The sequence below is a fragment of the Bos taurus genome, chromosome 13 (genome assembly GCF_002263795.3).
Source record: "Bos taurus isolate L1 Dominette 01449 registration number 42190680 breed Hereford chromosome 13, ARS-UCD2.0, whole genome shotgun sequence".
Taxonomy (NCBI): Eukaryota; Metazoa; Chordata; class Mammalia; order Artiodactyla; family Bovidae; genus Bos; species Bos taurus.
The window spans coordinates 38,344,459-38,361,750 of NC_037340.1; the positions used below are offsets into that span (position 1 = coordinate 38,344,459).

General features: G+C 47.4%; 1 protein-coding gene across 3 annotated transcripts in view; it reads left to right on the forward strand.

The window, feature by feature from the left end:
- KAT14 (lysine acetyltransferase 14) overlaps window positions 1–15,564 on the forward strand; it is a 26,366-nt gene extending 10,802 nt beyond the window's left edge. Inside the window, exons 5-10 of one of the 3 annotated variants that reach the window (NM_001206055.1) lie at window positions 751–1,170; window positions 1,283–1,851; window positions 8,959–9,095; window positions 9,952–10,127; window positions 12,350–12,540; window positions 14,526–15,563. In NM_001206055.1, coding sequence (NP_001192984.1) covers window positions 751–1,170; window positions 1,283–1,851; window positions 8,959–9,095; window positions 9,952–10,127; window positions 12,350–12,540; window positions 14,526–14,699 — 1,667 coding nt within the window. In that variant the 3' untranslated portion in view covers window positions 14,700–15,563. Of the gene's footprint in view, window positions 1–750; window positions 1,171–1,282; window positions 1,852–4,649; window positions 4,735–8,958; window positions 9,096–9,951; window positions 10,128–12,349; window positions 12,541–14,525 lie in introns of those variants that run through there. The other 2 variants (XM_025000797.2, XM_059892743.1) reach the window with 2 other exon arrangements.
- Window positions 15,565–17,292: the final 1,728 nt, after the last annotated feature.

Genomic DNA, 17,292 nt, shown 5'->3' on the forward strand with positions numbered 1-17,292 from the left:
CATAGCAGTACATGTAGGTCTATCCTGTTCCTTTTATTTCATTGCATTTCACTGAGTAGCTGCATGATAACTAAACCATTACCCTGTTGATGCACATTTTGGTTATTTCTATTGTTTTTGTTATTTAAACAATACTTTAATACATTTGCCAATATTTTGTGATAAATTCCTGGAAATAGGTTATTGTATCAAAGGGCATATATTTATTCAAAATTTTAGTCATATTACCAAATTACCCTCCAAAAAGATGTGATAAACTTTATGCTCTACCAAAAAGACATGAAAATACCCTATTCCCCTGTGCTCTCTGAGCATTATCAAACTTTTAGTGTTAGTCACTCAGTCGTGTCCAGCTCTTTGTGACCCCATGGACTGTAGCCCTCCAGGCTCCTCTGTCCATGGAATTCTCCAGGCAAGAATACTGGAGTGAGTTGCCATTCCCTTCTCCAGGGGATCTTCCCAATGCAGGCACTGAACCCAGGCCTCTTGCATTGCAGGTTCTTTATCATCCCTAAGCCATCCCAGTTTCTAAACTTTTAACCTTTACCAGTTCCAGTAAGTGAAGGTCCGTGTGGAAAGTGTTTGTATTTACATTATAATTCCTTTTTCCTGGTTAAGAGAAATCTTAATCTTAGTTCAGGGCATTCATTGAACATTTCTCTTTCTATGGTAGTAGATTCACAATAAGTTAGTAAAAGTAGCTAGTGCTGAATCGGTATTTAAAAATTTAGATCTTTTGTTCTTCACCAGCAGCCTCCAAACCAACTTTAGATCCCATCATCACTGTTGAGGGACTTAGAAAGAGAGCGAGTCGGAATCCTGTGGAATCTGCCATGGAACTGAAAGAGAAAAGATCACGGACTCAGGAAGCCAAGGATATCAGGAGAGCCCAGAAAGAGGCGGCTGGCTTTGCTGACCGGAGCAGCTCTTCCACACCTGTCAAATTCATCAGCCGAGGCCGCAGGCCCGACGTGATTCTCGAGAAAGGAGAAGTCATTGACTTTTCGTCCCTGAGCTCCTCGGACCGCACTCCGCTCACGAGCCCATCGCCCTCACCATCCCTGGACTTCTCCGCCCCAGGGACCCCGGCCTCTCACTCAGCCACGCCCAGCCTGCTTTCGGAAGCTGACCTCATTCCGGATGTGATGCCGCCACAGGCCTTGTTTCATGGTGAGCCGTTGTTCTGGGGTCTCAGGGCCTGTGTGGCCCTTGGGGTGGTGAGTGTGCTTTCCCTGGGGGGCGGTGGGGCCACATTTCCTCACTTACTTTCTGTTCCTCACAGATGACGATGAGATGGAAGGAGACGGTGTCATAGACCCTGGGATGGAGTACGTCCCGCCCCCTGCCGGTACGGCTGCCTCAGGGACAGGGCTCGGGGGCAGAAAGAAGGTCAGGGCCCCCGAGCAGATCAAGCAGGAGGTAGAGAGTGAGGAGGAGAAGCCCGACAGGATGGACATCGACAGTGAGGACACAGACTCCAACACGTCCTTGCAGATGAGGGCTCGAGAGAAGAGGAAACCTGTACTGGAGAAGGACCGGAAGCCCAAGGGGCCCAAGTTCACCCCCGTGAGCATCTATGAGGAGAAGCTGCTCCTCAGGCGGCTGGAGGCCTGTCCTGGGGCCGTGGCCATGACCCCCGAGGCCCGGCGACTGAAGCGGAAGCTGATCGTCCGGCAGGCAAAAAGGGACCGGGGGCTACCACTCTTTGACCTGGATCAGGTCGTGAACGCTGCGCTCCTGTTAGTGGACGGAATTTACGGGGCCAAAGATGGAGGAGTTTCCAGGCTTCCAGCTGGACAGGCCACATACAGGACGACCTGTCAGGACTTTAGAATCCTTGACCGGTACCAGGTGGGTGTTGTCTCACTCTTCAACTCCTGGGACTGCGGCTCCCTGGTGCGTTCTGGAGAGTGGAAGAACAGTGAAGGGAGAAGTGCAAAGACGACTGGGCTGTGTTTATTTTAATTGTCCAGCGTGAACATTCCTGAATACATCTGAGTTTGGGTTTCTGTTTTCCTTTTGGGTATTCTAGACAGAACCTAGACATTCTCTGCATATCTCTTAGTCTCCGAGGGTGGCTACTCATGTTCTGGGTTGTAGCTTTGACTGGCAGGTTTGTGGAGGATGTACAGTGTGCCAGTGTACCAGACGCTGAGCTGAGCAGGAGTGAAGGTGTGGTTTCATTTGTGTAGTTAGGAGACACCCTGCAGGAAGAGCAGCGAGTCGGCATGGTGTCCGCCTGGCCGGAGGACACTAGTGTGTGAGCGCTCCAGGGACAGGTGATTGCACCACAAGTGCCAGAACTCCACCCTCCCATGGCAGGAGCCAGCCAGTCTCTCCCTGTGTCTTGCTGGCATTGCTGCTAACCATTCCTTAACTAATTTTGCTATTCTGATGGCTATAAAATGAAGTCGTGTTTTTTTGTTTGTTTTTTGGATGCATTTCTTTGATTACAGGTGAAGTTAGAACATTCTCCTGTTTCCTGGTTGTTTGTGCTTTGCTTGTCTGGACTGTTTGCATGTTTCCTGTCTTCTGTGGTGGGCTGGTCTTCTACCTGTCTTCTCTGGACACTGGTGGGGTGTGGACTTTGCTGCTGGTATTCTGGTTACCCAGCACTGCGCTGCATGTGGGGCTGTTCTTCCCGGTGCTGGGCCTTTCCCTATGGGCCTTTCTATTTGAAATGCTCTTTCTTGAGTTCTGGAATTTCCTGGCATCTATTTCTGTCTGTTCGGAGCACTCCTGTTATTTGGCTGTTGGACCCTCTTAACCAGAGGTGTGCAAGCCTTTTCTCTGAGGGGTCAGAGAGTAAGTAGCTGTAACTTCGCTACCCAGCTCTGCTGTGTGGTGTGAGGGCAGCATACACGACTGATGAAAGGCGTCACTGTGCGCCAGAAACAGCATGTACGAAAGCAGGCTGGATTCGGTCTCTGGGTTCTGTAGTTTCCAAAGACCTTCACTCCAGCTGGATCCCTGTAATTCTTTTCCTGTTTCTCCTTCCTGGGAAGCCGTAACCTGCCTGCCTGCATCTTAGGAACCTTGTGAGGAGAGCCAGGGGCTGACCATGCAGTTGTTAAACTTCCCCTGAGTCTCCCTGTTTTCTGGACAGAACTTCTACCCTTGGCTGCATCAGAATCTCTCATTGGAGCCTCCAGACAATCTGGTCTGCCCTGAAGGGAGAGGTGGTTTCTGTATGTGGATGGCAGAAGTGTCATTGGAGCTTTAATACCTCTTGACCCAAGAGACCCCTCAGTCTATGGCCCCCTGCCCGCCCTCAGCTTCACTTGGACCTGATATCCTTGCTGACCTGAGACACTGGTTCTGGCCTGTCCTCACAGCCACCTTAGGTTTGGGCTCTCCTGGTCTTAGTCACTTGCCACTTATTCATATGCTTTTGTTGCTGTTTAGGTTTGGGCTCTCCTGGTCTTAGTCACTTGCCACTTATTCATATGCTTTTGTGCTGTCATCTGGGCACCTGTTCTTTGTTCCTTTTAATCACTATACTTAACTGTTAAAATTATGAAAGGCATCTTACCCATACAAGAACACATACAGGTATAGTTTAGAAGTTAATAAGATCAGTAAGAAACAGGGCATTAAAACCACCTTAATTCTGCAGCCTGCCCATTCCCCCAGAGGAAGCGACTCTTTGACTTTTAGTGTTAACCATTCCCTCTGCCTTTTTAAACTCTTTATCCATAAATAGTGTAGGAAGCATGGATGGAGCATGCTGCTATTAGATGAAGCCTTCCAGAAGAAGACAGGCTTAATGTGTTTTGCAGGTCACTGATGTAATTGTGTCCCCAAACGTGTGTATTTTCCTGACTCCTGGTGCCTGTGCATGTGACCTCACATGGAAATAGGGCCTTTGCAGATACAAGTAGTTAAGCTGAGGTTGCATGGGGCAAAGTGGGCCCTTAGCCCAGCATGACTGGTGTCCTCCCAAGAACAGGAGGACCACTGCCAAGTGACGGCCCAGGCAGTGGTTCGAGCGGTGTGTCTGCAGAGCTGAGGAGCACAGGCCTTGAGGCCACACCAAAAGCCGAGAGAAGGGCCTGGCATAGGTTGTCCCTTGGAGCCTCAGAGAGCACAGCCCTGCTGAGGGGTCTTACTGCTCCGCACGCAGCTTTTCAGTTCAGTTCAGTCGCTCAGTCGTGTCCGACTCTTTGCGACCCCATGAACCGCAGCACACCAGGCCTCCCTGTCCATCACCAATTCCTGGAGTCCACCCAAACCCATGTCCGTTGAGTCGGTGATGCCATCCAACCATCTCATCCTCTGTCGTCCTCTTCTCCTCCTGCCTTCAGTCTTTCCCAGCATCAGGGTCTTTTCAAATTAGTCAGCTCTTCACATCAGGTGGCTACAGTATTGGAGTTTCAGCTTCAACATCAGTCCTACCAATGAACACCCTTCTTTGGTGTTCATTGGTAGGACTGATCTTCTTTAGGATGGACTGGTTGGATCTCCTTGCTGTCCAAGGGACTCTCAAGTCTTCTCCAACACCACAGTTCAAAAGCATCAATTCTTCAGCGCTCAGCTTTCTTTATTGTCCAACTCTCACATCCATACATGACTACTGGAAAAACCATAGCCTTGACTAGACGGACCTTTGTTGGCAAAGTAATGTCTCTGCTTTTTAATATGCTGTCTAGGTTGGTCATACCTTCCTTCCAAGGAATAAGCGACTTAATTTCACGGCTGCAATCACCATCTGCAGTGATTTTGGATCCCAGAAAGGTAAAGTCAGCCACTGTTTCCACATCTATTTGCCATGAAGTGATGGGACCGGATGCCATGATCTTAGTTTTGTGAATGTTGAGCTTTAAGTCAACTTTTTCACTTTCCTCTTTCCCTTTCATCAAGAGGCTCTTTAGTTCTTCTTCACTTTCTGCCATAAAGATGGTGTCATCTTCATATCTGAGGTTATCGATATTTCTCTCAGCAATCTTGATTCCAGCTTGTGCTTTTACCTGCACCTTAGTTCTCTGCCTGCCTTATTCCTGGTGCCAGACAAAACTGGTGCTGCCAGTTGCATTGTAAGAGGATTCTGCAGTACAGGTTGGACTGGTTCTCACTTCACCCAATGCCAGCTCTAGATTCTGGCTTGAAATCTCTTAATTTTAATCTATCTGCTTCCCAGTTACTGTGGTTTCTTCTGATCTTTTTGTTCTTGTGTATTTGTCTTTTATTTATTTATTTTTAAAGACTATTTCTATAGTTGTGGTGGGGTTTTGGGAAGAAGTAAAATTAAATGTTTGTGTTTCATCCTCCATCTTAACCTGGAATGTTAGTGTCACTTTAATACAGTTATATAGGGGAGCAGCCGTAAATGCGTTTGTTCAATCCACTTGCCTTCTCGTCCTCTGATCAGTATATTCGTAGCTGTAACTGTCCCTGTGATATTTTAGCCATTACTCATGACTTTTGAAATGATGTGACTTTTTTTATAGTTCAGTATTTAGTGTTTTGCAATTTTTGTTAACCTTTCCTCTTTAACTCAAGAGTTATTTAGTGCTAAATAACTCTTAGTTTTCAGATACATGAGAATTTTTATACTATCTTTTAGTAATTGATTTAATTTCTAATCAGATTATTTTGTAGTCAGAGAAAATAGTCTATGTGACGTTGATGCTTTTCTATAGAGAAAATTGTTCCATTTTTATTCTTTTTATAGGTCTTAACTTAAGACATGTATTTCTTTTTCTGTATTATTTTTTAAATATTACCATGTGATCCTCGCCCTACAAACAAAAAACTACCTCTGCCTGCTCTCCTTTTCCTTTTTTCCATTGTGTTGCTTATTTAGTCAACAATAAACCTCACTAAACTTAAACTTTTCATTCACTTCCCATCATTTCTTCCAGGTTAATTTCTTGCTGAAGCACTTTTTGTAACAGTTCCTAAAATGTGGTCTTTTTGAAGTTCAGAACATCCTCACTCTCACATTTCAATGATAGTATAGCTGGATATAAAATTGTCATTTTTTTTCCCCTGTTGACATTTAGCATCACCACTTCATCATCACCTCACTATCAGCTTGTTCCTGAAGCTGCGTTGTCATTCTTAACACTTGCTTCTTTATAGGTGGTCTTCTTTTATTCTCCTGTGCCCTGGAAGCTTTCACAGTTTTCTCTTTGTTTTTGATATTTATTTGTATTCACACACTTTAAGTGCTTTTGCTTTCATTTATCTTGCCTGGCACCTCTGCCCTTTTGTTACAGGTGACCGATAGACTTCTTAGCATTTGTCCTCCTCGTTCTGTGAGCTCCTTGGATCTGTGGTTTTGGTTTGGTGTCTGATTAACTTGGGGAAATCCTCAGCTGTTATCATTTCAGGTATTTCTTCTGTCCTATGTGCTCCTCCTGCTATTCCCATTTTGCATATATTACACTTTTAGTAGTTACACCACAGTTTTCAGATATTCTTTTCCTTTCTGGGGGTGGGTGGGGCTTTTTTTTCCTCTCGGCTTTTCAGTTTTGGCATTGGGTCTCAGCACTTGGCTTAGAGTATTCAGAAAACCATGTTGAAAACAGATGTGCTGTCATCCAGGCTCTGTTGTTCCATTTACAGAGCACAGGCTGTGTAGACGGAGCATAAATCAGACGGTGAGTGAGCACTGGCTTCAGCTTAACACCACCAGCTGCATTAGCCCCTCCTCATAAGAGAGTCAGCCTAAGAGAAAAAAAAAAGTCAGCCTGTCCTTTGAAGCTTTGAAGCCTGAAGCCAGGCACTGACTTCTCCTCTCTACTTATTAAAGTCCTGGATGGCAGCTTCTTCCACTGGATGACTGTTCCATCTACATTGACATTCTGTGGTTTAGTGCAGCCACCTTCTGTCACTATCTCACCTAAGTCTTCTGTATGACCTGCCACAGCTTCTGCATCAGCACTTGCACTTCTCTCATGGAAACAGATGGCTTCTTGCCTTAAACCTCATAATCCTTAAACCTCTACAGGCCTCAGACTTTTCTTCTGCAGCTTCCTCACCTCTCAGCCTTTTTGGAATTGAAGGGAGTTAGGGCGTGGCTCTGGATTAGACAGTGGCTTAAGACAGAGGAGGTCCCCGACACCAGGAGCAGGGAGATGACAGTACTGAACGAGCAGGGACTTTTCCTTCAAGTGAGTGCCATGGGGAGCGGGGCGGGAGGTGGACTGCACCTTTTGTGGAGGTGATGCTCCATGGTTCTGATCCTCAGGAGGAGCCCGTCCAGGAAGGTTTAGGGCAGGAAGGCCCCGAGGCAGGATTTCATTTGGCACGTGGGGTGGGAATGTCTTAAGGGCAGAGGACCTGGCCAATGGGGTCGTGGATCCTGCAGGGCGTGGGACAGGAGTCTGTGTCGTATTCTGAATGCACAGCTGGAAGCCATGTAGGAGTTTCAGACCAGGAAGGTGACTTTTATTACTTTTTAAAAGTAGGCTCTGGCCTTGTGTTCAGATGGATGGGGTGGCATGAGTGTGGCAGGGAGGAGCCCGGTAGGGGGCAGGGGTAGTTCATGGACCAGGCAGAAGCTAAGGATGGTTAACCTGGTGTGGAAGCCAGGGAGACAGATAGGGTGAGGACTGTGCATATCCGGGGGTCTCACAGACCTCACCTCCACATGCTGACTTGACGCTGTTCACAGGCTCAGTGGCTGGTGTAACCTGTTCTCAAGTTGCATACCACCCCAAAACTTAGTAGCTTAAAACAATAACTATTTCTGAGTCTGTGGGTTGACTGGGTTCAGCTGGGTATTTTTCTACTTCATGAGCTGAAGGAAGGGGCACCCTGTGGCTCCACTTAGCTGGAGCTTGGTCCGCCAGAGCCTGTTTACATGTGGCCACCAGCCCTTCAGTGTCCCACCTGGGTACCACAGCAGCTGGACTCGAGAAGGAAGCCACCAGCTCCCTTATGGCCTGTGCTCAGAGGTCCCAGAGTGTTATTGCTTCTGCCATGTTCGGAACGGTCAGGCCTATGTCAGGCCTGCCAGGTTCCAGAGGAGGGGACATTGACTTCGTCTTTTGATACAGGAGATGGGTGTGCCTTCAGGCTCAGGAGGAAACGGGCTGTACTTGGAAACTGTGTACCCCAAGTTTGAATTTCACTTGAAAACTCAAAGTCCTGGCAGAATTTCAGAGTTGATTGGCCTCTGAAAGTTTTGGTGTCCAGTTTGGGAAAGTAATCAGAGCAAAATTATTAAGAAAGGAATTCATGCTCTTCTTCCAACAAAGTTATTTTCTAGCCCAAGAGCAAGCTGATTCTACAAAAACAACTCAGGTTTCTAAACTTCATCCAACCCCTGGCAAACCGCTTTGTAAATGTACTTTTTAATCTTCCGTCTGAGCTGTTTGCTATGAAACCTAATTGTCCGTGTTCTATTACAACATGACTGAGGGCCCTTGAGCAGCCCTGTGTGGAGAGCAGGCGTCTGCAGGCCTGTGGGGAGCAGGGACCATGTCCCCTCTACCCTCTGGTCAGTCCTCTCTGCTCACACTGAGGTGTAGGGATAATAATCTATGTCAGTCCTACTTTTGTGAGATTTACTCAGTAGAGACATATTGTAATAAATCCATATACACATGCAACAGTGATTTCTGCCATGGTAACAGAGACCCTTCATGAGACAGGAGCCGTGTATGTGTGTGTGCATGTGTGTGTGACCCACCTGATGCTTGGGCTGACTGATATTTGATGAACGGATTCAAGGTGCCTTATAGACAACATGAAACTTGGAGAAGCTATACATAACTTAAAACTTTTTAATTATTTTGCCTTTAAACTATTAAACTGCAATTAGGTTTTCATATCCAGTTTTATGCAAAGGTACTTATGAAGTTTTTATGAACCTTAAATTTTCCAGTTAAGTCCTGCAGAAAGACCTACTTTCTGCCACATAAAAATGTCCTAAGTACTACTCATCTGTAGAAATGAAACCAGCCCTTTGAGTAATTTTATTTTTGTATAACTGGCCTGTCTTTCTCACAGACTGCCTTGCCATCCAGGAAAGGATTCCGGCACCAGAGCACAAAGTTTCTGTACCGTTTGGTGGGATCGGAAGATACGGCTGTGGACCAGAGCATCGTCAGCCCATACACGTCTCGGATCCTGAAACCCTACATCAGGTACACAGAGGACAGCTGTGACACTGGGTGTGGCACGAGCAGTGGTGCTTGGGTTCTGAGCCAGCCCCAGCCTCCCCACATCTGTGAACTGGCGTTGGCAAGGACCAGGCCTCTGCTCTGTGTCTAGTCTCGTCCTGAAACAATATACAGTGTGTTTCAACTGTATATTATTATAGAAAGGTTGGTCCCTTTGAAATAAATATACAGGGCAACTCTGAGATTTCATTCTGATTATTATACTTATTGTTTTATTTTAAATTGTACATAGTTAGTTGTCTGCAAAAGGAAACAAGGGGACGGTGGGGCCTGTATGTGGACTGATGATGAATATCCCATGTAGGCAGCACCTGGACAGTGAGCTGGCCAGAGAGTTCCCACCCCCACCCGCACTGGGCTGCACATGACTGACAGTTATCTCTGCCACCCCAATCATGTGTCCTCCTGGCCCAGCCCCCCACGCTCCCCCCGGGCAGACCCATGGGTCAGCATACAAGCCTGCTCCTTGCCCCTGGGTCTCCGGATGTCCAGGCAGAGTTGGGCCTTCCTCCCCAGGCTCTGTCCTGGGTCAGAGGGTGGAATTAGAAAGCCGTTTCTGTTTCCACAGTCCATTCATTAAGGCTCACCAGCACTAGTGGACTTCCTGGCAGGTTCCACTAGGTCTTGTCTAATGAACGTTAGTAGAGATAATTTTAAGTGTCATACCAGAAGAATACTGTAGCTCTTAAGTCAGCTGACGTATAAAGTAGTGCGAATTAATTTAAAATTTTCAGCAGATCAAGGAGCATTGTGAATCAAATGGCTGGGAGTAATGGGTATTTTCCTTGTCTTCTGTGTGTTTCTTTTCTGGATTCTGGAGGCGTGATTATGAAACAAAGCCACCCAAACTGCAGCTGCTCTCCCAGATCCGCTCCCACCTGCACAGGGGGGACCCTCACTGGATGCCGGAGCCAGACGCCCCTCTTGATTACTGCTATGTCCGGCCAAATCACATCCCAACCATAAACTCCATGTGTCAGGAGTTCTTCTGGCCTGGTATGTTCTCCCTATTCAAGCTCAGCAGGTCCACCTTCCGTATCGTTCACTTTAGCAGTTTTTAAAACTAGTGTGTGTGTCATGTGACCCCAAAACCTTTACTCATATGGTTTCATTCAGTTTGTCTGCTCATATAGACAGTTTAAAATACGAACATCTCTTTCTCTCCTAAGATCAGGAAGAAGCGAGTAGTTCAGTTCAGTTGCTCAGTCGTGTCTGACTCTTTGCGACCCCATGAACCGCAGCACACCAGGCCTCCCTGTCCATCACCAACTCCCGGAGTCCACCCAAACCCATGTCTATCGAGTTGGTGATGCCATCCAACCATCTCATCCTTTGTCGTCCCCTTCTCCTCCTGCCTTCAATCTTTCCCAGCATCAGGGTCTTTTCAAATGAGTCAGCTCTTCGCATCAGGTGGCCAAAGTATTGGAGTTTCAGCTTCAACATCAGTCCTTCCAGTGAACACCCAGGATTGATCTCCTTTGGGATGGACTGGTTGGATCTCCTTGCAGTCCAAGGGACTCTCAAGAGTCTTCTCCAATACCACAGTTCAAAAGCATCAATTCTTTGGCACTCAGCTTTCTTTATAGTCCAACTCTCACATCCATACATGACTACTGGAAAAACCATAGCCTTGACTAGACGGACCTTTGTTGGCAAAGTAATGTCTCTGCTTTTTAATATGCTGTCTAGGTTGGTCATACCTTCCTTCCAAGGAGTAAGCGTCTTAATTTCACAGCTGCAGTCACCATCTGCAGTGATTTTGGATCCCAGAAAAATAAAGTCAGCCACTGTTTCCACATCTATTTGCCATGAAGTGATGGGACCGGATGCCATGATCTTAGTTTTGTGAATGTTGAGCTTTAAGTCAACTTTTTCACTTTCCTCTTTCCCTTTCATCAAGAGGCTCTTTAGTTCTTCTTCACTTTCTGCCATAAGGATGGTGTCATCTTCATATCTGAGGTTATTGATATTTCTCCCAGCAATCTTGATTCCAGCTTGTGCTAACTCCAGCCCAGCGTTTCTCATGATGTACTCTGCATATAAGTTAAATAAGCAGGGTGACAATATACAGCCTTGACATACTCCTTTTCCTATTTGGAACCAGTCTGTTGTTCCATGTCCAGTTCTCACTGTTGCTTCCTGACCTGCATACAGATTTCTCAGGAGGTAGGTCAGGTGGTCTGGTATTTCCATCTCTTTAAGAATTTTCCACAGTATATTGTGATCCACACAGAAGTTAAAGCAATAAACAGTGCCGTTTGTTCCTCTTCCCTGTTTGTCTCTGGTTTCAGAAGAAATGGTTCACCCTGTTATCTCCCGCATGTATCGAGATCCCAGGCTGGTGGCTTGGATGTGTCTGGACACTTTTGATGTTTGCTTAATAATTCTGTGTGCTTTGTTTACTTAACTAGTCCTTGGTGTTAGTACAGCCAAAAGTTGTTTTTAAAAAGCCAAAAACCCCAATCACAGACTTTGAAAATAATAGACCCAATGCAATATATCATTTTATCAGCCTTACCACATTATATATAGTCTCTGAAGTCATCAATTAAAGGAACACTCTCTCATTGCTAAATGTATGTTCTTTGTGGCTCTGCTTTGAAATGTAAAGGAAACAATACGTCTTCTAGGGGCTGGATAAGATTTTGTCAGGATGTCAGTGCATGTAGTGGGGGGTGGGATGGGGCTGAAAGGAACGTTCTGGGAGTGTCTGTTTCTTCCTGTCCCTGCGCGAGGTGGCTTCCAAACAATAAGCGTGGAATTATGTGATATTTAACTCCTTTATTGTAAAAAGTGACATTTGTACCAAAGAGCTTGTCAGTGGTCTGTGTATGAGGTAAAGAACACGACAATTTGGGCGGTCTTAGATCTTCCCTTCAGGTCTGGGTATCTCTCATCTCACCTGAGGCAGATTCCCGAGGCAGGGCATTGGGGTATGTGCCAGCTGGCGCACATGGCCCAGAGGCCAAGCTCAAAGCCAGGTGTGCCCACTTCCAGCCTGCGTGCTCTCTCCTATCCACCCTGTCCCACTTCCCTTCTTTAACATATGTACACAGACCAGATGATGCTAATTTTGGTATTTATGTGTGGCGTCTGCAGTGGTGTCTCTGTCTGCAGTCTGGGTGTTTTTAGCAGGCAGGTGCAGCTGAAGCACAGACTGAACAGCCTGCCGCTCACTCATCCCAGAGCCTGGGCTGACTGATCGCTTCTCTGCATAGGCGTCGACCTGTCCGAGTGCCTGCAGTACCCTGACTTCAGCGTCGTCGTCCTCTATAAGAAAGTCATCATCGCGTTCGGCTTCATGGTCCCCGACGTGAAGTACAACGAAGCTTATATTTCGTTTCTGTTTGTCCATCCTGACTGGAGGAGAGCGGGGATCGCAACTTTCATGATTTATCATCTGATTCAGGTATGTTGTCTCTGCTCACTGTCTGCCTACCTGCCCTGAAAGGCTTGGAGTGCGGACGGGGCCAGAGCCAGGCAACACCAGGTGAAGGGGAGCCAGCTCTGTTGTCCACAAGGTTATTTACACCTAGACAGAAGCCTCACCCCCAAAGAGGTCACTCCTCAGACCCAAGTTTCAAAGAAATCAGTTTGTGGACATGTGTAATAAATAAAATGAGGTGCGTACAGAGGTAAGAGCCTGCAACACTCAGACCGTCTTTTTTTTTTAGTTAATTTTTATTTGGCTGCACCAGGTCTTTCTTGCAGCACGTGGGATCTTTGATCTTCATTGCAGAAGTCAAACTTTTAGTTGCAGCACATGGGAATCAAATTCCTGGTCATTCCCTCACCAGGAATCGAACCCGGGCACCCTGCATTGGTTGCGTGGAGTCTTAGCCACTGGACCACCTGGGAAGTCCGGGACCGTCCATCTTGTAACTGCTTCTGGTCTTGGAGTCACCACCATGGTGACTCTGAGAAGTGGGGGTGAACATGTGATTTTTAGTTCTTAGGTATTTTTAAACATTTTAAAAAACCATTTATCAGGGATTTCCCTGGTGAACTAGTGATTAAGACTGCACTCCCAATGCAGGGGGTGCGGGTTCTGTCCCTGGTGGGGGAACTAGATCCCGCATGCCACCCAGCATGACCAAAACCAAAAAAACCTCATGCTATCAGCAGTAGGTATATTCTGTTATTGCCGCTTGTTTGTAGTTTTACTGTCACTGTGTAAGCTGCTGTGAACCTTCTAAGTAATCCATCCTTTGATGTATCTGTATCACCTTTGAGGAAGATAGACCATATATTTATATACAAACACCAGAAACACAGGCAAGGTTTTTTTTTTACCCCAGAATTCATCTGGTGACTTACTTAGAAGCCATTCGGTATGGAGCACTGTGTGTCATGTAGGCAAGGTTCTTTTTAAATAGGAGTTGGTGATTGAATGTTTTTTCCCAGTTTTTAATGAAACTTGCTCAATAATTATCACATGTTGGTGTCTGTCCACCTTTGATGAGGCATCTTAGTATAGGAAGCCTTAAGGACGGGGTTGTAAAACCTCCAAGACTCATGAAGCCCACAATCTCAGCACCTCCTCACTAAAGAGCCAATTCTGAGTTTATGTAACTTCCGGTGCTCTCTTCTGTGTGGCTAAAGAATCTGAGAACCTGCCTAGCTGCAGTAGACAGACACCCCTCTTTTCCCCCACTGGATAAGGCTGGTGCTACATGAAGAAACCTCAGTTCTGAGACGTCTGGGAGTGCTGGGGCGGGGGAGGGGGGGGAGGGGGTCGTCTTTGGGATTCGGAACGTCCCTAGGGGATACCCAGCTTGTATAATTAAACAGAAGTCTTGAGGTTTCATACCCGGTCACATAACTTGACATCTTTCCTAGTAGGTCCAGGGGGAAGTGTTTATGATTGTCTTGCAGGATGACATCTAGTTTTTAAAAACAGAACGTCTGGTTTCATCCCTTGTTTCTTCAAGGTTGTCATAGTGTTTGGTATTGTTATGCTGGATATACTTAAATGTAACTGAATTATAAAACAGTTGGCAGTGAAATATCCCCAGTGGCTCTTTGCTCCAGAGAGGAAAAAACTGGATACAAACCAGGGTCCTTAAGGCTTCGTATACTAAGAGGCCTCATTAAAGGTGGACAGACACCAACATGTGGGAATTACTGAGCAAGTTCCATCAAAAACTGGGAAAAAACATTCAATCAGCTTACCGTCCACCTCCTCAGTCTGGAACGTTTCATCGAGGGTTTTGGCTGCGGCCAGCGGGCTTGGGTCCCCCCCACGGGTGCTAGCTGGTGGGGCCGTGCCCCAGCCTCAGGCCGGACTCTTCCAGCCTCCATACCTGACTGCCTGCATGTCAGGGACTCTGTCCACCCACTCCTTTTCCCCGAGGCTCTCTCGTTCTCACTGTGTGCTTCTCCACTCTCTTGCAGACCTGCATGGGCAAGGACGTGACCCTGCACGTCTCTGCCAGCAACCCTGCCATGCTGCTCTACCAGAAGTTTGGGTTCAAGACGGAAGAGTACGTCTTAGACTTTTATGACAAGTATTACCCCCTGGAGAGCACGGAGTGTAAGCACGCGTTCTTTCTGCGTCTGCGACGCTGACATGAGCGCGGCTCCTCACGGGGCACAAGCGCTTGGAGGAGAGGGCTGACGTGAGTGCAGCTCCTCACGGGGCGCACACGCTTGGAGGAGAGGGGTGACGTGAGCGCAGCTCTTCATGGTGCACGTGCTTAGAGGAAAGGGCCAACAGGAGGCCCGGCAGCAGCGCTCACCCATTGCAGGTTCTGAGCTCCGCGGAGCTGAGGGGCGTGGGTGGACGCGTGTGTGGTGACCCCCTGGTCAGCAGAGTCACTGGACAGGCCTTCGTCCGCACCTTGGACTCCCAAGGTCAGCCAAGACTGCCAGGTGTGCCGACTTCAGCTGAGAGCGCGTTCAGCCAGAAAGGCCTGAGCTGATCTTCCTGAGGAGAGATGTTCTGTCCCATTTAAAGTGAGCAGAGTGATTGTAGTCCAAGATCCCAGCTATGTCCACGAGGCCTTGCGCTGTCCTGGTGACGACCACATGCTGACCCAGCCTGTCCCAACCCGGCTGTGCTGTCCCCAGAGCGGGGCATGCGCTGACTTTGGTCACAGTGTCTGTGTGTGACGTTGCCTCACCTTTCTCCTGTGAGCATTTCCGGCTGGGGCCCTGGCCTGGGAGGCGAGAGCTCTTCTCCTGTCCTGTGAAGTGAGGTCAGTTTGGGGCTGGAGGAGCCGGGCAGCCTGCCATTTGACTGTGCCCCTGACGGAGGTGTGCGGTGGTGGAGGGGTCAGCCATGGACAGACACACCTCGCGTCTGCCGGCCGAGGCTGTTGGCTGGCTTGTGGAGAGTGGAAGTAGACCATCAGTCAGGTGCTTTTGGATTTAGTAGAAATGCTTCCCACAGTATCAAATGTTCTCAAATAAACTATTTTCTTGTTACAACCTATGGCCAGTCTAACCAGTTTGCTTTCCAACTCTCTTAAGAGCAGTAGTTCTTATTTTGTGGGTGGTTGGCTGGGTGGGTTGGGGGTGGGACATGATTCCCTTTGAGAAGGCAAAGAAAGCTCTGCACATGTAAAATTTTGCATCTGTGATCTTTGTACACCAGGACCTCTGTTCTGGAGTCTGTGCTTAGAGGGAGCTGGAATCCCTTTATTCAAGGGAAATGTGTGTGTCTCCCCCAAGGGAAAAGTCTGAGACTGTCCTGTCGCTTGTTTCTGATAACTGGGATGGGCTGCAGGGCTCCCCAGGCTCCTTTCCCCTCCCCCTACAAGACCCAGGCTGGATATATGGGGTCACTCAGGTACCAGGTTCCCCAGGACAACAATGATCAGCCTTCAAGAAATGGGTCTTCTGGAGGGAGGTTCAAGAGGGAGGGGACATATGTATACCTATGGCTGATTCATGTTGAAGTTTGACAGAAAACAACAAAATTCTGTAGAGCAGTTATCCTTCAATTAAAAAAATAAAAAAGGGGTCTTCTGGGCTCTTCTCACCCTCTTCCCTTTCAGAGAGTCAGCACCAGCATTTCCCCAGCCTGGCCTTCCAGGGACCCCCCCAGCAGACTGGGAGGGGCCAGCTGTCACCTGATGTGCACTTGGCCTTAAGGTATAGGTATTTAACAATACAGGTGTGTCATATTCTACTCTCTGAGTGTATCTGTTTTAATGCTTAAGTGACCTCCTCAGTCAGTCTCTCCCATCAGGAATCTTCCATAAATGTATTATCCTTATCCATCAGAGGGCAGACAGAATGAAAACCACAATCACAGAAAACTAATCAAACTGATCACATGGACCACAGCCTTATCTAACTCAATGAAACGGTGAGCCATGCTGTGTAGGGCCACCCAGTCCATGACAGACGGGTCATGGTGGAGAGTTCTGAGAAAAGGTAGTCCACCGGAGAAGGGAACGGCAAACCGTATTCTTGCCTTGAGAACTCCACGAACAGCATGAAAAGGCACAAAGATAGGAAGGACACTGAAAGATGAACTCCCCAAGTCGGTAGGTGCCCAATATGCTGCTGGAGATCGGTGGAGAACTAACTCCAGAAAGAATGAAAAGACAGTGCCAAAGCAAAAATAACACCCAATTGTGGATGTGACTGGTGATGGAAGTCCAGTCTGATGCTGTAAAGAGCGATAGTGCATAGGAACCTGGAATGTTAGGTCCTTGAATCAAGGTAAATTAGTAGTGGTCAAGCAGAAGATGGCAAGAGTGAACACCGATATTTTAGGAATCAGTGAACTAAAATGGACTGGAATGGGCGAATTTAACTCAGAGGACCATTATACATACTCCTGTGGGAGGAGAAGGGGACAACTGAGGATGAGATGGTTGGATGGCATCACTGACTCAATGGACATGAGTTTGAATAAGCTCCGGGAGTTGGTGGTGGACAGGAAGCCTGGCGTGCTGCAGCCTGTGGGGTCGCAAAGAATTGAACACGACTGAGCCACTGAACTGAACTAATGGGTTTTTTCCAACCCAGAGCTCAAGGAAGAGCCGACAGCTGTACATACAAGCCCCGGGTGTGTATTTGTCCCCACAGATGGACCTGCCGTCTCATTCCTCTGCAATGAAATGTCAGGGATTCCAGACAGACTGATCTGTGCTATGAGTGATAACCTGCTAATTCGGGTCATCTTGAGAGAGAATTTTGAGTTGAAGAT